Genomic DNA, 24,580 nt, shown 5'->3' on the forward strand with positions numbered 1-24,580 from the left:
TTCTTTTTTGTGCCTGGTTTTCATAACATAACAAAAATTGTTCTGGTATATGTCACAAGAAAGTACTTTGCAAAATTAATGAAATATGTTGTTCTACAGTGCAGTTCCTAAAGATAAGGACAGACAATGCTTTAAACTACGCCAAGGAATTGATAAGAAGATTGTCATCTATGTGCAACAAACAACTAATAAAGAACTTGCCATTGAAAGGTAAACATTTCTTATAAGTTTAGCTTAAATGTAAATTGTAATTTTTAATCAGTCTAGTGGAGTAATATACTGTATTCAAAAATGTATTTGCGTCTTGGCCAGGTTGCTCAGTTAGAGCGTTGTGCCGTACACCAAAAGGTTTCAGGTTTGATTCCAGGTCAGGGCACATACCTAGGTTTCGGATACAATCCCAGATTGAGCTACCAATCGAGGTTTCTCTCTCACCTTTTCTCCCCCTCTCTCTTGCAAATTAATAAAAATGTATCCTCAGGCGAGGATTAAAGAAAAAAAATGTATTTGCAAATATTTTATTCCCCTACAGATTCTTTTGGTTATTCAGTGGTTACTTCATTCACTTTATTGTTGTTTTTTTAATTAAAAGTATTTTTTTCTTTTAATTGATTTTTGGAAAGAGAGATGGGTGAGAAGGAAGGTGGGAGTGGGGGAGATTTGTTGTTCCACTTACTCCCTGGTTGCTTCTTGTATGTGCCCTGACCAAGGAATCAAACTTGCAACCTTGGTGTATCAGGATGACGCTCTAACCATCTGAGCTACCCAGCCAGGGCCTACTTCATTCACTTTGAATTAACTCCTGTGACTCTTTCATAAATATGCTGACTTTATGTGATAATAAAAGGAAAACACAGAATTTGCTTATCTGAATTAAAGAAGTAAGGGGATTATTTTGGCAGTACTAATTCATTGATAATTTTAGTGTGTCCTTTTTTCCATCAATAAGAATTTTTTTAAGTGACCTAATTTAAAATCTTTTTTGTGTTCTTTTTTCCAAATTTATGTCAGTTCTTTCTTTGCAGGTGTTTTGGTCTTCTCCTTAGCCCAGGAAAAGATGTTCGAAATAGTGACATGCACTTGTTAGATTTGGTAAGGATTTAAAAAACTTTTTTCAATTATACACTGTTTCCTCAGTAAACGTTGTTTCACTTTATCCCATCTGAATCTAAAATTAAAGCACATTTATGAAGATGTCCTTGTAAGCTATAAAGCAATAAAGATAAGGGGATTTATTTCTGACTGATATTTACTAGCTTCTTGACTATATTTTAATGAATAGTTCTTGTTTATCACGTAGGGTTGATGTGGAATCAAAGGAGAAGAGTTGTGAGAGAGATGTTTGCACACTATCATTAACTTTATAAAAGTAGGCAGTATTAGTATTAAATCTATTATATGAGTATTTTCAGTACTAAAATTTATGTAGTAATTATTCACTTGACAGAAGTGTTTAACATACAGGTTTAGGTAGTAAATTTCTCTAATGTTTATACAGGTTGATATGGTTTAGAAGCATTTACTGCATAAATTTTCAGGGACAGTTGTACAAATAGTTGATACATCTTTAATTTTAACTAATTATTCAAATATACTCCTACCGTTAAAAAAAAATCTGATTTTCTTTCATATTCTTATATTTCTGCAACCCCTATTTTTAAAGGTAGTGAAATGGGGGTTTGCTGTTGTTTCCTTACTTTAGCATTAATGTTTGTTTTACTCTTTTCTTTAGGAGTCTATGGGCAAAAGTTCAGATGGAAAGTCTTATGTCATCACTGGGAGCTGGAATCCAAAATCCCCACATTTTCAAGTTGTAAATGAAGAAACTCCTAAAGGTAATGAAGATTGCTGACATCATGGACAGAAATTTTAGTCCCAAGAAGATACCCAAACCTTAGGACCACTTATTTGACAAGTATCCAATGCTTACCTAATTCTAGTGAAACCAAAGAATTTTAATAGTTCTTGAGTTTATTATTAAATTTGACATGCAAACAAAGTATCAGTCCTCCCTCCCCACCTCATTTTTCCCTTCCCTGCTCCCTTTTCTACTTCTGTACTCACTTATTTACAGGTGTTTAAATTTTATTTATTTTTGTGGAGAGAGATTATATGCATATATAGTTAAAAATTCAAGGATATATTGAGAAAAATAAAAATCTACCACAGTCCCTAGGTCCACACTCGACAGGGTACCACTGTGACCAGTTTCTTGTATAGCTTTTCAGATATTCTATGCATAAATAACCTTTTCGAAGATACTTCATACTCTTCCCAATGTCTTTTTATTTTTAAATTAAATGTATTGGGGTGACATTGGTCAACAGGGTTATACAGGTTTTAAGTGTTCACCTCCACCAGATGTCATTTAATGGCTGCATAATGTCCTATCCTGAAAATGTAACATTATTTGCTTAACTAGTGCCTCTTATTGAGCATTTTTTCCCCTTCATTTTTTCCTGTTATTCATAGCATTATAGATAAATGGATAAGGGATATAAAGAGTTACCATTATTAACCAAGATTTTAAAAGTTGAGAAATCCCAGTCTTGGTGAGAGTGGCATAAAAAAACTATGTCACTATTGTAAAACAGTTTGACAGTATATTTCATAAGCTGTAACGTGTACTCCTCTCACATACTAATTCTGCTTTAAAGAATCTACCCTAAAAAAGAATTCTTAATCCAGAAAATAAATTTTCAGAACAGAGATTTATCTGATTATTTTAAATTCTTAGTTAATGAATTACCTTAAGATATCTTAAAAGTTTATAATAAAAGTAATTACTTTTATATTAATCACTTGAGCAAATATACTTTCATTTTTTTATTTGCTTCTCTCCTCTCTAGATAAAGTGTTGTTTATGACCACAGCTGTTGATTTGGTGATAACAGAAGTACAGGAGCCTGTTCGATTTCTCCTAGAGACAAAAGTTCGAGTTTGCTCACCTAATGAAAGGTTATTCTGGCCCTTCAGCAAACGAAGTACTACTGAAAATTTCTTTTTGAAACTAAAACAGGTACTGTATTTGTCTATAACTATTGGAGCAGGGAAGGGGATAAGGAAGGAGAAACCACTTCTGAGTCTGATTTATCATTAATTTAAGCTGTTAGATTGTGTGTATTTTAAATGTATTAAGAGGAAAATTTTTATTTGGCCCATTTATCAATTTTGTTGCTCTTCATTGCTTCCTAAAGAACCAAGTTTCCTCTGATCTCACTTGCCTTCTACCCGTAGAAATTCTTTTAGCTTTTCTTTTAGTGCAGATCTACTTCTGTATCTGAAAATGTCTTTATTTCACTTTCATTCCAGTAGGATATTTTTACTGAATATCAGATGCTGGGTTGAGAGTGCCCCCCCAGCTCTTTAAAGATGTCATCCCATAATCTTCCTTTTCCCATTGTTTTTGATGAGAAGTCAGCATACATTTATATTGTTCTTGTGTATGTGATGACTCATTTTTCTCTGGCTGCTCTTAAGATTATTTATTTTTGGTTTTGAAGACATTTAACTATGATGTGCCTAGGTGTGGTTTTCTTCCTGTTTGTCTTAGGATTTTCTGGACTTCTTGAATTTTTAAAGTTAAATTTTTGGCCTTTTCTTTCTTCTTTTTTTTTTTTAAACAATTTTGGGGGAAATCCGGCCTATTACTGCTTTCACCCTTTTTTCTGCCCCATCTCTCTTTTCTCTCCTTATGGGATTTCAGTTTCACATATATTAGACATTTTGGTATCCCACAGACCTCTGAGGCTCTTATTTTTTTAAATCTTTTGATTGTTTTCTTCAGATAGGATAGGATATTTTTTGTTGACCTGTCTGAAATTTCACTTGACTCTTTCTTTTGTCATCTTCAATCTGCTGTTAAACCCAGTCAGTGAATTTTTTTATTTCAGATTTTGTATTTTTTATTTCTGGAATTTCCATTTGGTTCTTTGTTTATAGGTTCTGTTTTGTTATGAGATTTCCTCTTTGTTCTTTTCAACAGATTTATTTTATATCCTTGAGCATAATTATAATATACCTACTTTAAAAATTCTTGACTGCTCATTCTAAAGTCTGGTGAGTCACATTTTCCTGTTTCTTTGTCTGTCTAATCATTTGAGATTATGTATTAGACATTTTTAATGATAGATTGTAGAGATTCTGTTATGGTCTTCTCTGAGTATTGATTTTTTTTTTAATCAATTTTTTCAAAGCCAAAACTTCATATTCTTTCTTGTTGTGGGCAGCAGATGAGATCTCTGTTCCCTTCAATTAGGTTTTCTTGACCCAAGTTGCCTGAGTTTTGTTTTGCTTTCCTTTGAATCAAAATACCTTGAAAGAAATCAAGTTTACAATGACCTAACTTGCTAAATCCAGTGGTCAATCTGAGTCTTCTTCTTATTTGACCTGTCAGCAGCATTTGATAGAGGTGAACTCTCTCCTAAAGCACAGTTCTTTCACTTAACTTTCAGGATATCTCAAATTTACCATGTCCAGAAAGCTCTCATTATCTCATCTCCAACCTCTAAAATGCTCTGTTTACATGTCTTTTACTATCTCAGTTCATGGGCTTAGTCTCCTAATAGTTGCTTAGGCCAAGAATTTTTCTTTTTCACACCTCATACCCAATCTGTCAGAAAGTTAACTTTCAAAACATACTGGATCCCACTTTCTGCTGTCCACCTCCTTCAAACCCTCGTCCCTTCAAGTCTTTGCTCAGACTTAGATATTAGCAACATATAACTACCCCTTTAACACTGCAGCCTGCCCACCCTTCCACTGGTACTTTCCACCTAGATCATGTTAACCTGGTCTAAATCGTTGTTTTCCTTTGAGTATTGCAGTAGCCTTTTCACTCATCTCCTTGCTTCTGTTTTGTTCTTTCTTTTTTCTTTAATCCTCACCCAAGGATATGTTTGTTTTAATTTATTTTAGCTTTTTAAAAAATCTTTATTGTGGAAAGTATTACAGATGTCCCCCTTTTCCCTCACTGACCCCCTCCACCTGCTTCCATCGCTCCCATGGGCTGTCACTGCACTATTGTCTGTGTTCACAATTGATTTGAGAGAGAGAGAGAAATATCAATGTGAGAGAAACATCAGTCAGGTGCCTCCTGGATATGCCCTGACTGGGAATCGAACCTGAAACTTTTTGGTGTACCAGATGATGCTCCAACCACTGAGCTCCCCGCTCAGGGCTATTTTTGTCCTTTCTTGATATATTTTCAACATAGCAGCCCAAGGTCAGATCACATCAATTTTCTCAGATCACATCAATTTTCTGCTTAAAACCTTGTAACCCTATTTTACTACTTAAAAGCCAAAGCCCTTACAGTGGCTTATAAAAATCCTACCTGATCTGCTGCCTGTTGCATGATAAACTAGTTTCTCTCTTTCTATTCTTTATTGTTTCCTGTGCTCTAACCATGCTCTTAGGGTCTTTACTATTAACTGTTTTTCTGCCTAGAATACTCTTTCCCTGGATTCCACTTGCTGTTTTCACCTCCTTCAAACCCTCATCCTCTTCAAGTCTTTGCCCAGATTTAGTTATTAGCATCACATAACTACCCCATTTAACACTGCATTTTGCCTGCCCTTCCACTGGTACTGCCGACCCCCTCCCCTGCAAATGAAACATTTAAAATTTTTTTACAAGGCTTTTACCTTCCGTGTACTACATAATATACTTTATTTTATCTGCTTTCCATATTAGAAACCTCTACTAAGACAATATTCCTAATCTGTCTTGTTCACTGATTTATCCCAAGCATCTAGAACATAGTTCTCAACAAATATTTGTTGAATTGATTTTATTTACACAAAATTTACAGAATTATAGTGTTGTATGTGGATTTAGTTGAATGTACTTTTCTATAGGAATAAATATTTTGGTTCCAGTGTACTCATGTTAGCCCTTTTGTTTATAGTTAGAAAACAGTTACAAGTACAACAGGAATAGAGATTTATTTTCAATGTTGTCTCAAGAAACAGAGTCATCCTGAATTCCATTACTGTTCTCCCACCTCTTTACTGGGGGAGGAGCAGAGGATTAGCATAGGGTTATCATCTAGAACCTGGCTTTGAAGTCAGAGTACAGATCTTACCATTGATTGCCTTCATGACTTTGAGTAGGTTCCTTCAACTCTCTGAGCCTCAGTTTACTGTAAAATGGCAGTGATAGAATCTCCCTCATGGTTTTATTGTGACATGAAGTGAGAAACTATGCAACACCGTGGGAATAGTTTCTGGCACATAGTATGTTCTTCATACATTTCAGTTATTATTACTGAGAGGGACTGTGGCATTTCAGTGGGGGCAAAGGAAGACTATAAAACACTTAAATCCTGAAATCAGAATAGCATTGATTACTTAAAGGGTCAGCCCCAGGAGAAAAGTGCTTCAGAAAGAAAGCCAATTTATAAGCATCATTTAGAAGTTTAGGGCATGAGTGAGAATAATTCTTAATAGTTTCTAGAGTGATAGATGATAAAGAGAAATTAGTTGTGTAATATTTTTAACATGAATTTGTATAAAAGAGATTTTCTTTAATTAAAAAGAATATTAAGAGTTCTGTCTCTTTAATCTTAGCATAAATAAGATTCCCTTGATCTTGCTTTTCCCTTGAGATCTTACGTTACACAGCCTTGGATTTATATTACATGGGTTTACAGGAATATTACTTTTGTGGTTCAGTCTAGAATAAGCTAATTAGTCTAGCATATGATTTGGCAAGGTAAACTAGCTCAAAAAATATGTATACCTGGGACAAAGCCTGATAGGCTATTCTGTAGACTCTCAGTGACAGTTACAAGCTAAGCATAGGATGAGTTGTATTTTCTTTGCTAAAAATAAGAAATTTATATATGGAAGCTGGGAGGAGGGCAGGGATTCCTGAGAATAATCTTTAACTCTTCTCCTTATTCATGTAAGTCCTACTGGGGGGCAGGAGGACAGGCACTTGTGTGAGGGGTAAAGAGTGGGAAAGCGGGGAGAGAGTGAGAAGAATCTGAACAACTTTTTGCTATCTTAGAGCAAGTAGAACACTGTTAATCGCATCCGTTGTAACAGTAAACAAGTTTATTTCCTCTTTTACATTCATGGCATTAGAAAGTAATAGCAACAGTATGGAGGATCCTCAGAAAATTAAAAATGGAACCTGCCTTATGACCTAGCAATTCCACTTCTGGGTATATATCCCAAGAAACCCGAAACACTAATTCGAAAGAATATATGCACCCCTATGTTTATTGAAGTGTTACTTACAATAGCCAAGATATGGAAGCAACTCAAGTGCCCATCATATACATAAGTGGATAAAAAAAGTGGTGGTGCATATATACAATGGACTATTACCATAAAAAAGAATGCCATCTTACCATTTGCCACAGATGGATGGACCTAGAAGATGTTATGTTAAGTAAAATAAGTCAGAGAAAGACAAATGCCATGGGATTTCACTTATATGTGGAATCTAAAGAACAACATAAAGGAACAAACAATTGAAACAGACTCGTAGACAAAGTGTGGACCAGTGGTTGCCAGAGGGGAGGGGTTTTGGGGAACTAGGTGAAATAGGTGAAGGAATTAAGTTAAAATTGGTAGTAAAAAAATAGTACAGCATAGGGAATATAGTCAGTAATATTTTGATAACTATGTATGGTGCCAGGTAGGTACTGGAAATATATGGAGAACTTTGTAAAGTATATGATTGTCTAACTACTATGCTGTACACATGAAACTATACAAAATAATATTGAATGTAAACTATAATTGAAACATAAAATTTAGTCCTAGCCATGTAGCTCAGTTAGTTAGAGCATTGTCCCAATACGCCAAGGTTGCGGGTTCAATCCTGGGTCAGCACATATAAATCAACCACTGCATGCATAAATAGGTGGAACAACAAATCGATCTCTCGATCTCTCTCTTCCTCTCTCTAAAATCATTAATTTTTTAAAAAGATGTTTCCATTTGAAAAATAAGTAAATAAAATTTAAAATTCTCTTAAAAAAGGAAATAGGAGCTACCATTAATTGAAGCCCTATTGTGGTTATCACTCTTCTAGCTACTTCCACTTTTTCTGTCTTAGGTAATTTTCTTAGTGTTCCAATGAAGGTAGTATTTTTCTTTTATAGATCCAAAGATGTAAAATAGTAGATTTTTTGGGATGTGGTGTGCAAAAGATAAATAAATACCTAAGCTTTCTAAGAGTCTTAGTCAGTGTTGTTTCCATAGAAACATGTTCCTTTTGTCTTTCTCTAAGAGTATTTTTAGTATTTACTTAAATCAAATTAAGCATAATTTAAATTATTAACCACTGTGCAGTTCCCATATGGGAAAACAATCATAGAAGTGTCTTTAAAAATACTTGTTTAAAAATTGAATCTTTTTTCTTTTACTAAATTTATCTGATGACTCAGTAATTCTTTTTTAGCCTGGAAGCCTTTCCAACTTTGGGGATTGTTGTATTAAGATGGTATCATATTAGAGAAGAAACATTAGGGGGAAAAAGATTGCTTTCTTAGATTTAAATTTTCAGATATCATTTACTAAAAGAGGAAGAAAATGGCTTAAAGACTAGATTTTTCAGTAGTAACATAAGGTGAATAAAAGACCAACTAAGCATTTTATCTAAGAACAAGTAATGTCTTTCCATTTATTTAAATCAACCTTTTTTATTTCAGAAAATTAAATCACAAAAATCAGAACAATAGTGTAATGAACCCCCATGTACTGTCACCCTGCTTTAACAGTAAACAACATTTTTAATAGTTGAAGCACTTCACTTACAATGGGGGTTCAGTTCTTGACTCTCTGTTATCTGACTTCAAAAGGCAGTGTTGCTCTAGTCACTTCTAAGTGAACTGCAGTGGTTATCACATTTATATAGTTTGTTTCTAAGAAAATTTTTTAAAGGTAAAGAGCTATTAATGACCTTTCAGCTGTCTCAGATAGCAATTAACTAATGTTGCAGAGTATTTATAACAATAAAAGCAAATCCTGTTTCCTATCAAAGTATAATAGATAAAAAGTTAAAAATCATTCCAAATTTAGATTGAACATGTGTCAAAGATTTTAATTCAGTTTATTAACTAATGAGGGAACCAGTAAGGGGATAAAACTGGTTCTAAGTTTTAAGGAACTTGGGTTTATATAGTCCTTCCTTTAAAAAAAGAATATTTGGAAAAGATTGCAAAGTTAGAAAGAAAGCTGGTTAATATCCTGTAGATAACCTTTGGGTTATCTTTCTGTTGGACAGAAATCACTTGCATATCTACTGGACACAAATCTGAAGGTTAATATGTAACTTCACAGAGTCTGGGTCCTTAATAGTAAGTAGCTAAGTCAAAATTGGTTGGACACGTTAAAACAAAGTCTAAACTACAGTTTATGGGTCAAATCTGGCTTGGTCCTTGTTTTTATAAAGTTTTTTCAGAACACAGCCACACTCACCTTCTTTGGCTGCTTTTGCACCGTAATAGCAGAGTTGGCTAGTTGTGGCAGAGACTACAGGCCCACGTAGCCTAAAATATTTACTATTTGGCCCTTTACACAAAAGTTAACCGACTCCTGTATTAAACATTGCTCAGGATGATATTGAAAGGGTTTGTTGCCATTATCATGGCCTTCCAGGACTGGGATAATTTTTCTTAAGAACCCAAATGATCATTGAGATGATAAAATCTGCCCTGCCTGGTATTTTCTGCACCTAATGAACTTCTTGCCTTGTCCTCCACCCCCTCCGTATTTTTACTTTACACGTATATGTCTTTCTCTTTGGTGTAGCCACCTCTCTGGTTATCTCTATCTTTTCCTACACTTCTTACTTGTCCTACTGCCCTGTATTTCACTTTTTCCCCCCTTCCAGCTCCCTAAACTGACTGTAATATGGAATGTTAATATATTTAAATATTGTACTGGTAAAGTTTTATATTCCCTGTTCTTAATTTTTAATTTAGGTTTATTTAAATTGTTACATGTTTACCTCAAAGTAAAACCAAAATACAAACCAATTTTAGTTACCAAAATTTTTGTGGATTTTATTCATCTCTTTTCTACCACTCATCTCTTCTTCCATCCCCAGTTGTAGCTTTCAATTGAAGAAAAGTTTCCTACACTGTTTTAAGCTGAAGGAGTGGCATAAAAAACATGGAAATAAGAAGACTTTCTTAGTACTAAACTTTATGGTTTAGAATATTTTAAAACATTTTTTCATGTAGAGTTTTATAAGGGAAACCTTGAAGGACACCTTAAAGTAACTTGCAAGCCACCAAAGGGTTAACTTTTTAGTAAGTTCACACTTACTAAATGTTAGTTGGGTGTTTGATGATACAGTCTTAAGACAATAAATAAAACTGCAGAACTAGAATCCTATTCAATAAACACCCTATTTTCCTAAGGGTTTTAAAATCTAAACACATGTTTTTCTATTTAGAAAAGTTTATGTTTAGTGTAGCTATTTGAAGTAATAATTTTTTCATTCTCACATCCTGTATGAAGTCAGAAGAAATGCTCAATTAAAAATAAAGGATTTTACCACTTAATAAAAGAATATTTTTTTTTTATCTTTAAGATAAAACAGAAGGAGAGAAAGAGCAACACTGACACTTTATACGAAGTTGTATGCCTGGAAAGTGAATCAGAAAGAGAAAGGAGGAAGACCCCAGCCAGTCCCTTAGTTCGCCTGCCGCAGTCTGGGTCTCAGAGCTCCATGATACCGTCTCCTCCGGAGGATGAGGAGGAGGAAGGTAAGTTGTAGGGAGAGCTTTCAGCTCTGTTTTGGGGTGGGGGACTTAATTTCCTCGTGGGCTTGCTGGTATGGCATAGCATTTGGAATTCTTTCAATAAATGCTTACAAGAGTATACTATACGCAGAAGGCACTGGGAGATCCGAAAATGATTAGGGCCATCTTTAAGATCATTGTAATCAAGCCGGACAGAATGGGACCTATGATTAGTCCTTTTTTAAAGAGTCAGTCCAGCTCTAGCTTGGTATGTTAGCACATTTTTAGAATAGATTTTACACATTACACGTGAATGCTTTCATCTCATCAGATTCATTTTACAGGAACAAGTCCACTTGCCAGAAGTGGCTTCCACATATGACCCTACTACAAAATACATATATTTAAAGATACAAATTGATATTTATACCTTTTTGGGTTTTACACTAATAAACATTAGGAATCAGCCAGTTGGGTTTTCCCTTTTTTATGGTTATATCTGTGAACTAATCTATCAGTCTGGTAGATACTACATAGAAGGAAAAGGACAGAAGGAGCGCAGGAAACGTGAAAGTTTGGGAGGCATTTTATAATTTGTAATTTTGTACCAGGGCTTTATTTTGGTGGTGGGGGGTAAAGCTGATTACAATAGAAGGTCATATGGAGCATGTGTCTATAGCATGTTCACAGGAAGTTGGAAGTGTTCTGGAAATAGAGGTGAGTCCATTTTTCACTGGGGAATGTGAAAGGTGTGGGTCGTATGAAGAGTAGTTTTTGTGCTGGGACTTGGAAAGTTCAAGGAGAGTTCAGCAGGAATATCTGGGCTGGTTTGGGCATCCCTGGCTAAGAAAGTGCATTAACAGTGGTACAGAGGTGGCAGGAATGGTTGATTGGTTAAATGGGAAAAAAATTCATGATTGTATGGACTTTTTTCAAGTTTAGAGCATGCTCTGACTTTCCACCTCCTGTTCTCTGTAATTTCCACTTTCCCTTTGACTAACCAACTTGGGATCATTTATGAGTAATATTAATGGCCACCAATTACTAGATGCTTAATATGTGGTATACAGGTACTTTGTTTATAAAATAAAATAATACTATGTTTATATAATCCTCACCAAAAAACCTGAAAAATAAGATTCATTATTCTCCTTACTTTGAACATAAGGAAATGTGACCTCAGAAAAGCATGTTTGCCTGGAGTCGGCCAGCTAGAAATAGCAGGAGGGATTAGATTCTGGTCTGTGAATTAACGGTCTGAACTCTAGTCTGTCATCATTTCTGTGCCTTTAGTTCGCATAAAGCATTTTGAAGTGTAAAGAAAGCATGTGTATTGTTTTCAGAGAAGTCACAGATACAATTTAGAGTTTTCTTGCAGAGCCAGTTCAACTCATGTTTTACAGTTGGGAAAGGTGGACTTGCTCCTGCTGTTTGAGATTGTCTACTGTATAAACTGGTGGTCTCGAGACTTGCAATTTCCCCTCTGGGTCATCACTGCTTAAGATGGCAAAGCAAGTGAAAGTTTACGGAACTCTCCTCTACTTAAGCTCAGCAATAAAAACAAAAAACACCAAAAAATTGAGAAAGACACTGTAATGAAACCAGAGAATGTTCAAGTCTCCATACTAGAGATTTTAAAGAATATATGCCAGTTACAAAGAAATTTGGGCCCAGCTAAATGGTAAATGACAGCATTAGGACTGACATCTGGTTCTAGTTTATAGCAGGCATAGATTTTTAAATATAATTGAGGGGGTTCAGAATTCTTTTACTGGCAATTAGCTAGGGAGGGACAGGACTCATGGCACCATGGCAGATCAGGGATCACTAGAGCACAGGCTCTGTGAAGGAAGAGAGTGTGTCCTCTCTAGCCCCACAGTGTTCCTCTAGTGTAGAACAGTTCCTAACCTAGTGTGTAATACCGTGCTGACCCAGCCTGACAAAGATTGTAGCCATGCCATCTTTTAATTCTCGCTAGCACAGTGTACAAACCAGGGAAACAGTCCTATTGTGATCTGTTAGCTCCCTGGAAAGAAATGGCTATAACCCTCTAGAGAGGCTCCTTATCCATAGTACATTTGGGGGGGGGGGGGGTGTGTGTTCAGAAACATCTGACACTGAGACTACCTGCTCACTCCCCACTCTTAGGTGCATGGAATTCTAAACACAGATTTCAAACTACTACCATCTAGATTTGTTGAAAGCATCCAAAACAATAAGAGAGAATTTTGTAAGATAAGTCTAATCTCTTTGAAGGCATTGTCATCCCTTGTAAATTTTAGTACATTTCTGTAGCTGCCTTCCCCCGAAGAGTTGTCTCATATTGACATTTTAGTGAGTAGAGAATTAGTTGAGGCATTAGAAACTAGGGCCAATTCTGGGAAAATAATAAAGTACAGGTTTTCTTGGTGCCCTCGAGCCTTTCCTTTTCCTTATTCATCCATCTGCAGAAGATGTCTCTCATTCACTGTGACCTCTTCCCTGTCTCACCATCAGAACTGACTATGCTGCCCAAGGCAAATGCAAGAAAGTTTAATAATAAGTATTATGGATTTCTGAGTCTTTAAAAATAAGTTTATAATGTAATTATCAGGCGTATAAAGCTTTGTTTAGGCAAATTAAACCAGAAAATCTAGAAACAACATTGGTGAGGACATATGAAAACAAGTACTGTTGTACCCAACCAGTGGAAATATAAATTGGTAAAACCATTTTGAAAGGCATTTTGTCAGTAAGCTTCAAAATCCTTAAAAGTATGCATTTTTTTAAACCCAGGAAGTCCACTTCTGGGCATATACCCAGTGAAAACAACGAGATATGTTCATCTTGATTCTATTTGTAGCAAAAAGTTGAGAACTCCCCAAGTGTCCAACAGAAGAGGATTGATTATGTACTGAGTCCTTATTTTCCCCCCAAGTTCATTACACTTTTCAGTGCCTCTCACATGCCTTTATTGGTGTCACTTTTTTCACTGTCTTCATATCTTAAAATCCTTAAATTTGTGTTTGAATTTACTTTTCCTAATTACTTGAATTAAATTTGAAATGATTCATTTTGGTCCTTTCATAGTTTTGTGTTTTTTATTATACATTAATGTATGCTGTTGTAGAAAATTTAGAAGTTCATGAAAACAAAGGAGAGAGAAAAAATATAACTCCATCATTCAGAGGCAGTAATTATTAATATCTTGGCATAGGTCATTCCAGACTATTTTCTATTTTTTGACAGATTAGAGCATAAGAATGCTTTAGCTCTTTTTTTAAAATGTTCATTTTAGACAGAAGAAGAGAGAGAGAGAAACATCAATGGGAGAGATACATCAATCGGTTCTCTACTGCACATGCCCCGAACCTGCAACTAGGCAAGTGCCCTGATCAGGAATTGAATCTTCCACCTTATGGTTCATGGGACAGTGCTATAACCAACTGAGCCACACCAGCCACGAAGCTTTAGCTCTTGATGTTTTTATTTTGTGTCATATTTTGCCATATCATTATGTAAACAAATGTCAACATGCAGTTACGTTGTAAATGTATCATAATGTATTCAGTAACTCTACTCTCCTATTGTTGGACACTTAGGTGGTTTGTAATTTTTTAACTGCTGTAAATAAGATTGCTATACCTTTTCATGCATAAAGCGGTTTGCTTTGGAAAAGGAGAGAGACCATACCATATTTTGAGTCCTATTATTTTATAATTAAATGGCTCTTTTCTGCAGTTGACATAATATGGACCTATATGGAAAGCAAAAGAGAATGGGAGTGATTACAACATTCCTTCTAGGACCATTTTTATTTTCTTTGTGTTTATACCTGTATACTAAAAGAGAAGTTACGCCTTTATGCTTCCAGTAAAATCTTTCAAATTTGACTTTTCCGTTTCCATGTCATTCTTCCAGCTAGCATAGCCACCTCTGTTATCTTTTTGTGTGTGTTTTGTTTATTAAAGATAATGATGAACCCCTCTTGAGTGGATCTGGTGATGTATCCAAAGAATGTGCAGAAAAAATTCTTGAAACATGGGGAGAACTGCTGTCAAAATGGTAAGTTAGAATAGTTCTCCTTTTCATCTGCAATTCTATTATATTCAATTTTGAAACCAATCATAGAAACCTAAGTATGAGGTTCACGTTCTAGAATCTGTTTTTAGAGGTTTTTGAGGGTAGTAGTGAAGATCTGAAATCAGCATTCAGAATATTGGAAACCTAATAAATTCTCATTGCAGCAGAAAACATTTCCTCAGACATGGAGTCCATAGTGAGAATGAGTAAGGACAGAGGTCCTTTATATTGAAGAGGTTAGAGATCACTGACTGGTTAAGATAACACAATAGTCAGTGCACAGGACCCAGGGAAGTGTTGAAGCGTAGAGGATACTCTTACAGCGCTTAGAGCCGCAGATGAGACCCCAGGTGGGATTTTTCCTGACCTGTGTTACATACCTAACGTGACAGAGCAGAATGTTATAAACATATATGTTAACTGCTCTACCAATTACTTTTCCAACTAACACTTAAAAATTTAGGAACTTCTCATCAACTTGAGAGATAGCTTGACGACAATGTTAAGAAGCACTGTTCTGTAGACCGGCGATTTTCAAGCAGTGCACTGCAAGAATTTGTAAAACATGCAGTACCTGGCTATTTACTCAGGGGCACTGACTTCTTTTCCCTCAGATTGTCAAATTAAAAAAATGACAACAGCCAACACAGCAATAGCCATCTGGTGTGAATGAATCAAAATTATACCTATTTTTGTCAGATTAGCAAAATATTTTTTAGTGTGCCACAGAATTTTAGTAATTAGTTTATGTGTGCCCTGAGATAAAAAAGGTTGAAAATCGCTGCTATGCACTGTCCAAGAAGAAGACACTACCTCAGGCATTTATTAATGAAACCAGAGACTCGGGGAAGTCAGTTAGGTGAGACGTTTATGTCATTTCCTTTTTCCTCTGTGTCGGATGCCAGAATATGCTGAACAAAAGCTGAGCTTGAAAGCGATCACTTCACTTCTGTATTTCAGACTTTCTGATTTTTAGGGCTGTACCCCAGGGGCCTATTACTTTGGGTGTGATTTTTCTCAGACATTTTGACTGTTGTAGCTTTTCACTCTACTTTTTGTTTTTGTCCTCGCTCTAGGATATTTTTTCCATTGTTTTTCAGAGAGAGTGGAAGGCACAGAGAGAGAGAGAGAGACATCGATGTGAGACAGACACATTGATTGGTTGCCTCCTGCAGGAGCCCCTTGGGGTCAGGGATCCAGCCTGCAACCGAGGTACATGTCCTTCGCCAAAATCAAACCCAGGACCCTTCAGTCTGCGGGCCAACGCTCTAACCGCTGAGCCAGACCAGCTAGCGCTTCACTCAATTCTTGGTAAAACTGTCTCCCCATTTAATTTAATTTCATTTTATAAATATGTCTTTATTTCAGAGAGAGAGAAATAGAAACATCAATGATGAGAGAGTCATTGATGGGCTGCCTCCTGCATACCCCCCACTGGGGATTGAGCCCGCAACCCAGGCATGTGCCCTGACCAGGAATTGAACCGTGATCTCCTGGATTATAGGTTGATACTCAACCGCTGAGCCATGCTGGTCGGGCCTGTCTCTTCATTTTAAAAAAACTTCATGCCCTTAAGGGACAAGACTACAGATGGGCATCATCTCCTCGCACTCTCACAGTGTCTTACACTTTGGGGAAAATACTATTACCTTGGGAAATGTCAAATGTGTACTGGAGGAAAATGCGAGCCAAAGCATGGTTTGTCTTTCCATAAGTGGTTTTAATAAATGAACTCTGCAAAAGCACCCAGGGGAATAGTTCTCATTTATTTTTGCTGTTCCTTTAGTAATCAGGAGACAAACCTGCTGATGTTCTCGTAACAATTATATTTTCAGTTCAGTGACTTTGGAGTGTTTGGACTGCTGCTGGCAGGAATCTCATCTGTATAAAATGGTTTCTGCTCAAAAATAGAAAAGTAATTGAGCCTTGAATAGTTACATAGTAACATATTTCAAAAATTAGCATTTAGACTAATTTTTTTAGATGAACATTTTTATGCAATTGCTTGGAATTTGTTTTCTTATCAAGCTTTGTATATTAATTTTCTTATTTAATGAAGTCCTTCTTCAGCTCCCTCAAATATATTAACTGAGTTTCCATCTGTCTAAACTCTTTAGGGCATTTAAAACTGTTTTTGCTGGTTTCAGTCATGTCTTCAAAAATAGTTTCTCCTCAAGTCATTTAATTTTTTAAAATCATTATTATATGTGTTCTATAGATAGGAAGCGTCACAATATTATGGAATTTTATAGCCTAGTAGACAGTGCCTCACAGACTACCTGTCCTGCTTCCAAGCCGTATCGTCTTGGGCAAGTCAGTTAACTCTTCTGAGTCTCTTTCTTCAGTTACAACATACAAGTCTATAAAACTGCCACTCAGAGTTATTGTAGGTTAAAAATAATGGATGTTGTGGTAGTAGTGATTGTAGTAAGAACTAATGAATATACCATGTGCCAGGCTCTGTGCTGTGTTATGTGCTCTATCTCAACCTTATGAACCAGTATTTATTTTTACAGATGAGGAAACTGGCTCAGAGAGTAAGTCAGCAATTGTAGTTAGTAAATGGCAAACCCAGAATTTTTAAGTCTCAAGTCCAACCCCAAAGCTGGTTTCTTTAACTCTACATTAGATTTTTTAAAAAAATATATCTTTATTGATTTCAGAGAGAGGAAAGGAGAGGGAGAGAGAGATAGAAACATCAATGATGAGAGAGTCATCGATCGGCCGCCTCCTGCATGCCCCCGACTGGGGATCGAGCCCGCAACCCGGGCATGTGCCCTGCCTGGGAATCGAACCCCAATCGCCTGGATCCTAGGTCGACGCTCAACCGCTGAGCCACACCCAGCTGGACTACATTAGATTTTAGTAGCACTGTTAGTAATCATACCTTTTAGCTCTAATTCTCCAAGTTCATTTTTAATGGAACTCTTAGTGGATGAAAGAACTAATCTCACTATAAAATAATATACTAAGTTGGATAAAGTTAATGATATCAGTGACATAAAATTATTCTGAAAATTTTACCAATATAAATTAAGCTAGGGTTAGCAAATAAACCTAAGGTTAAATTTATGTTTTTCTGTAAAGGGCCAGATGTAAATATTTTAGGCTTTGTGATTGAATAGTTTCTATCACAGCTCAACTCTGCTGGTGTAGTGGGAAAGCAGTCATAGACAATACATAAGCAAATAAAAATGGATATTCCAATAAAAGTTGATTTATAGAAACAAGTGATTGGCTGGATTTGTCCCACAAGCCATAGTGTACAATCCTTGAATTAGTAGCAGAACTACTTTTGTTCTTTCTGCTTCCAGCTCTTCAATTTCTACATAATTTTTTTTTTCTAAGCAGAGACAACACTGTATTGAATTGTCTATAGCTCTTGCATTAGGGTATTAGCATCACAAAACTAACCATTTTTAAATGTATTCTGCTAGAATTCTGAGAACATTTTGAGAAAAGTCTCAGACCTTTTTATATTTTGATAGTGGCCATTTTGTATCAGTAACTTCTGCTTAAATCTGATCGTCACAGGAGCTTCTCTGTGTCAGAAGCCTGCTTTATTGACTCAGTAATGATGGCTTTCAAATCACAAAGCAGGTACGATATGGCAGATAAAACATTTATTGGTCGTAGAGTTTGAGGATTACCTCAATCATTTAATTGACTTCCCTGAATTTCTCTCTTCATTTGTAAAACTGGAGATACTACCACCTACCTCAGATACTTGTTATGAGGATCAAATAAAATTGTATGCAAAAGCACTTTTTATATTGATACCAGCATTTCAAAATAAGTTTATCTCCTCCATTTTATAGATGAGATAGATGAAGCTTAAAGACTTTAACAACTTGTTTTGATGTTATTGTGTAGCAAAAACTGTCTTACCATAGTCATTCAAAAAGTCACTTGAAGTAAGGTTTCATAAAAATTGCTGAAAGCATTTTTATATTTACTTTAAATATTTTAACTTAATACAGATATTTACTTTAACTTAGAGCGTGTAAGTACAGGGCCAACCCCTTATCTTTGGCTGTGTGCTCACTGATGAGAATTTTGCTTTGTGTATCTTACATAAGCCACAACCATAAAGCTGTGGTTTCTAGTTTTGTTTTTCAGTTTTTTTTAAGTAGAGCAATAATTTAAAGATACTTAGGAAGTAGTCTGACTGCAGAATTCTTTCCTCCACCCAATCTTTTATAATTATCTTGGCCACATCTAATTCAATAGTTTTATGTTTTTTTCCTTTATTAGTATGCGACCTTTATTAAGTCTTTGTAACGTTTAATTTAGTTTTCATATAAAAATAACACTCTTCAAAGAATCTTTCTCTTACGTACTTCTGGATTATGGCTTTATTTTTAGGCATCTCAACTTGAGTGTGAGACCAAAGCAGTTGTCGTCCTTAGTAAGAAGTGGTGTTCCTGAAGCTCTTCGAGGAGAAGTCTGGCAGCTGCTAGCAGGTTGTCACAACAACGACCACCTGGTAGAAAAGTACCGAATTCTCATCACAAAGGTAAGGGGGTGGTAAATCAGCCGCAGCAGTAATACTTTTGGAAGTTTGTTACAAAAAGATCATTGTGGCTATTTGATTTCCAATAATTTTTAAATAATTCCTTTATCTAACATAAGAGTAGAACTTACACTTCTAGCCCAAAGTTATTTCTAGTGTTGGAATAAAGGAGGAGAGGCTCTCTTCCTTGATTTGACTTCACCTCTGGGGCAAAGGATGTCCTCTACCCACTGTGTACCCAGATCCTTTCTTACCATGATTGCTTTCCATTGCATTTTTAGTTAGGTCAGTTGTGCTATGCATTGTATACAAACGTTCTTTTGTTTATTTTAATCCTATTCACGTGTTACAGAAATGTACTATTTGTAGTTAAGGCCTACTGCTAGTTTCTGTCATTGGAAGAACAGTTCTGTTATCTTAAACCAGATTTCCTTTTAGCTTATTTCTCTGAAGTGAAGAATTCTCATTTTCTGTAGTATCCCTTTGTCAAGTTCATGTGTTCCTCAAGGTTTTGCAAGTGAAGTAACAAAAACTGTTTCTTGTACAGGCATACAAGAATTTGAAAAATAATTTTCTGCAGGGTTAGGCAATGTTTTGTGCGTTTGTAACCATGTTACTGGTTTTAGTTTTTGTTTTTTCCTCAAATTCTTGAAATGTTTATATTTAGGAAGCAGTTTCTCCAGTGCTATACAAGTCCCAAACCTGGGTTATGAATGAATTTCTCAGAACTCTCAATATTGTATGAGAATTTTTCAGTGTGACAAAAGTGGGACTTCTTTTTAAAAATGTATTAACACCTTTCCCTGGCTGGTGTAGCTCAGTTGTAGAGTGTTGGTCCTCGCACCGAAAGGGTCAAGAGTTTGATTCCTAGTCAAGGGCATGTACCTCGGTTGCAGGTTTGTGCCCTGGTTGGGGTGTGTGCGGGAGGTCACCGATTGATGTGTCTCTCTCACGTCGCTGTTTCTCTCCCCTCCCCCGCAAATCAATGGAAAAAATGTCCTTCGGTGAGAATTAAAAAAAAAAAAAAATTATTAACACCTTATAAGAGATGAATAATACCTCTATAAAATTTTTATTTAAAAAGCTTTATACGGGAAGAACAGCATTTGAACATGAAATTGGATCTTTCCACACCAGAAAATGATACTGATTTGCTCAAAATATTAATGTTCTTTCTCATCATCTTATTTCTAGATAGATGTTTTTTCTTTCAAGAATTAATATTCTGATTCCCTCCATTATGTTGACATAGTTGTTTAACCAGCATCTATTGAGTGCCTGTATTACAACCATAATGCTGGAGCTAGGAGGCCAAACACAGAGCAATTACAGACAAATGTCAGATGATAGTCTGAAAAAGCACAGTCGGAACCATTAAAAGTAGTCATAAATTCAGCCTGGGAGAATAGAAGAGTCTTTATCAGGAATGTCCCATTTAAGATGGATTCCTTCCCAGGCCCGAAAGGATGGAAGAGCATTGTGCTTGTAGTGTGAATGGTGAATAAGGGTATGTAACATGTAGAGCCAGCAAAATTACATCTAGTTGATTTTTTTTCTTTATTGGAAAGTCATATTTTGGATGTATAATTCTCAGTTGTAACTATTTTTCTAGTTTTGAAGTCCTTTGAAATGTTTGGCCAAAAATTATTTCTTAAATATTTTTGGTGTGGCTGTTCATACAAATAATTTTAAAGATATGAAATATTCTATTTTTCTGGTTCCATGAGAATGGTGAACTTAAATAGGAACTTGATAGTCATGTGACATGCAAAACATCAGTTATTCACAAAGTCTGATGTATTTGATTGTTTTATATATGCTAATGTCATATATCACATTAAATTTTTATCATCATGCACAAGGCTGGAACCTAAAAAGATCTCTAATGACATATACGTTAATTTAAATTGCTGGTAGATGATCAGAAAATACAATTTAACCACCATAATATTGGTGAAAACTTTTTTATTGTTTTACACTACAGTGTTATTTGATGCAAGTTGGTAATGCTTTAAATGCAGTCATATAGGCATGCAGCATCTACTTGTCTGAACCTGACTGCTTTTTTTGCTCATCCATTTTGGGAGTGTACCATAGTTCTTTTTTTCGTTTGTTTTCATTTTTTTAAGTTGCTGGAAGTATTCCATTGCATCAGTAAATCACACTTAAAAAAAAAAATCTATTTTGCTATTATAGATGTTTGTGGGGTCCCCCCCCTCATTTTTTACTATTATGAGGAAAGTTGCTTATGAACATTCTTGCATATAGGAGGTTCTATGTCCTGAATGTATGTCTCGTCTCAAAATTCATATGTTGAAACCTAACCTCCACGGTGATGATATTAGGAAGTAGGGCCTTTGGGAGGCGAGTAGGTCATGAGGGCAGAGCCCCCATGATAGGGATTAACGCCTTTATAAAAGAGGCTCCAAAAGACCCCTTGCCACCTTCCACCATGTGAGGACACAGCAGGAAGTTGGCAGCCTGCAACCCAGAGGGCCTTCACAGGAACGCAGCCTCCAGAACTGTGAGCAATAAATTCCTGCTGTTTATAAATCATCTAGTCTGTGGTATTTTGTTATAGCAGCACAGACCAAGACAGCAGGATTTGTACATACTGTTATATATCTATATAGACAATAATATTTACATACGTATACATATTACTAATTTTCAGAAGTTATTTATTCTGGACTTGGGTTCTTTGCCAAATACATGCTTTATGTTCTGAAATTTCGCATATAAAATTACCTTGGAGAGTTTTTTGGCCTACCTCTTCAAAGACTAAATTTAAAGGAGGAGAAAAGAGTTACTTGATTTATAGAGTGAAGGACAAAAGAAATTAACTTGCAAACAAAACTGATGAAGCCTTTGTTCATCTTACTTTAATTGTTAAGCCTGTCTTGTAAGGATATATGTATGAATTTTGCCATGGGGTTTTTGTAATCCAGGGACAAGAGACCATTCAGTAATAGACATAGGTATATATATATTTTTAAGGTATTTCTTATTGTTATAAGCAGTGGAGTTTGGAGGTACTCGTCTTCCTGTTTTTTGGTGTTTTTTTAAGTGAAAACTTTTTAGGTTTTTCATCTCAAGAGGGGAAAAATATAACAACTGCCCAGTTTAGAGCCCATAATATGTGCCTGGTGCTGTGCTGAGCACTTCATATCCATTATCTCATTAATCCTAAGAAAATTCTTGTGAGTTGTTAATTACTGTTTCTGTTTTAGAAATGAAGAAATGGATTCAGTGAAGCTTAGTAATTTGCTCATAGTCACTTGGCTAATAAATAAATGAGAGGGAATAAATTATATAGGCAGGATTTGAACTGAGGAAGGACTCCAGAGCTGATTCTTTTTCATTACCCTTCTTATCTGTCTGTCCTTGAACATAAATAATAATTTCTTTGTACACATATGTACTCATACAGAATTTCATTTAAACAAATGTGATTATATGCTTATCTGTTTGTGTTTAAGCATAGCTTATTCAGCCATTCTTCTGTTGGTAAGTATTTACGTTGTTTCTAGTTTTTAGCTTCTGAATAGTGTTTTGCTAAACATCCTTACACGTGTTCGAAATCTTTTACTTTCATGGAACAGTCTCAGAAGTATGATTGCTGGATCAAAGGGTAATGTACTTTTTAAACTGGTTATTCAAGTTTTATATTTAATTTACTTATATCCTGTTTGCTTCTCAGAAAGGCTGTAATAGTTCACAGTTCCACCAGCAACATAGGAAAGTATGTGTTGATCCATACTCCAAACAGTTATCACTGTACTTAATTTTTGCTGTCAATGGGTGTGAGTGATGCCCACGTATCTTTAGTTAGCAGCTCCCTGACTACCAGTAAATTTTAGTGATTTGCTCTTCCATGTACATGTATTACGTCCTCAAATTTTTTGTACATTTTTCTATTAAGTTTTTATAAATGTCATTTTGTGAGCACTCTCTATGTATTATGTACATTAATCCTTTGTATCTTTATTATAAATATCTTCCTAAAACTTTATTTTTTTATTGACTTTATTTATGGTTTCATGCCATAAATACAAACATTTTCCAGTTTTTATGTAGAAAATTATGCCTTGATTAAGGTCTCTCATATCTTTAGATTTTGTAAATGTAGTTTCCAAGATTTTCTTGCAAGGTTTTTATTGTGTGTGTTATATCTTTACATCTTTAGTTCATCTGGAATTTATTTTTGTATATGGCATATGATGGTGGTCCAATTTTACTTTCTCCCAGATGGATAACCAGGTGTGCCACTCCTGTTTTCCTAGAACTACCATCTTTGTTATATCTTAAATTCTCATATGTAGTGGGATTGATTTCTAGATTGTTCTGTTTATTAATCTGTTTGTGTGTTTCTATACCATTACTGTTTTGGTTAAAGTGGTTTTGAGCTATATTGCAAATATTTGGTAAAGCAAATATTTTTTCACTTTTTTATTTCATATTTTTCTTATCTATTTTTTTAAATATGTTTTTATTGATTTCAGAGAGGAAGGGAGGGAAAGAGAGAGAGAGAGAGAATATCATTGATATGCTGCCTCCTGCAGGCCCCCTATTGGGGATCGAGCCTGCAACCCGGGCATGTGCCCTGACCGGGAATCGAACCATGACCTCCTGGTTCATGGGTGAATGCTCAGCTACTAAGCCACACTGGCCGGGCTCTTTATCTCTTCTTGCATATTTAACTTTCCATATAATCCTTAGAATTATTTTCTTTAATTTTACCCCCTCAACTCCCCTATAAGGTTACATAAGGAATTCTCTACCCATATACCTCTTGATATTTTGATTAGTCCTCCTAATTTTATACTAGCATCTTTTGATTTTCAGGTATACATTAGTATCATGGCAAAAACAGTTTCACTTCTTTGTTTTCTTTGCTTTGTTAATCCTCACTGGAGTATATTTTTTTCCATTGATTTTTTTTTTTTTTTTTTTTTCTTTCCCCAGAGAGAGTGGAAGGGAAGGGGAGAGGGAGAGGGGGAGAGAGAGAGACACATCGATGTGTGAGAGAAAGATATTGATTGGTTGCCTCCTGTGCGCACCCGATCAGGGCAAGGGATTGAACCTGCAACCCAATTACATGCCCTTGACCAGGGATCGAACCCTGGACCCTCCAGTGCGCAGACCGATGCTCTAATCACTGACCCACACTGGCCAGAGCCAGTTTCACTTATTTTTCACTGTTTATGTAAGCTACTAAATTGTTTGGCTTTGCTTTTGTATTAGATAGAAGCATTAAGACAGTGTTAAAGGATGGTAGTCATAACTAGCACCTCTATCGA

General features: G+C 35.6%; 1 protein-coding gene across 1 annotated transcript in view; it reads left to right on the plus strand.

The window, feature by feature from the left end:
• RABGAP1 (RAB GTPase activating protein 1) overlaps window positions 1-24,580 on the plus strand; it is a 118,299-nt gene that overhangs the window by 35,636 nt on the left and 58,083 nt on the right. The window contains exons 7-13 of the mRNA XM_016210947.2: window positions 100-210; window positions 1,026-1,092; window positions 1,733-1,835; window positions 2,850-3,019; window positions 10,555-10,729; window positions 14,656-14,749; window positions 19,133-19,283. Of these exons, the coding sequence (XP_016066433.1) occupies window positions 100-210; window positions 1,026-1,092; window positions 1,733-1,835; window positions 2,850-3,019; window positions 10,555-10,729; window positions 14,656-14,749; window positions 19,133-19,283 (871 nt within the window). The remainder of the gene's footprint in view (window positions 1-99; window positions 211-1,025; window positions 1,093-1,732; window positions 1,836-2,849; window positions 3,020-10,554; window positions 10,730-14,655; window positions 14,750-19,132; window positions 19,284-24,580) is intronic.

Source organism: Miniopterus natalensis, chromosome 12 (genome assembly GCF_054644295.1).
Source record: "Miniopterus natalensis isolate mMinNat1 chromosome 12, mMinNat1.hap1, whole genome shotgun sequence".
Taxonomy (NCBI): Eukaryota; Metazoa; Chordata; class Mammalia; order Chiroptera; family Miniopteridae; genus Miniopterus; species Miniopterus natalensis.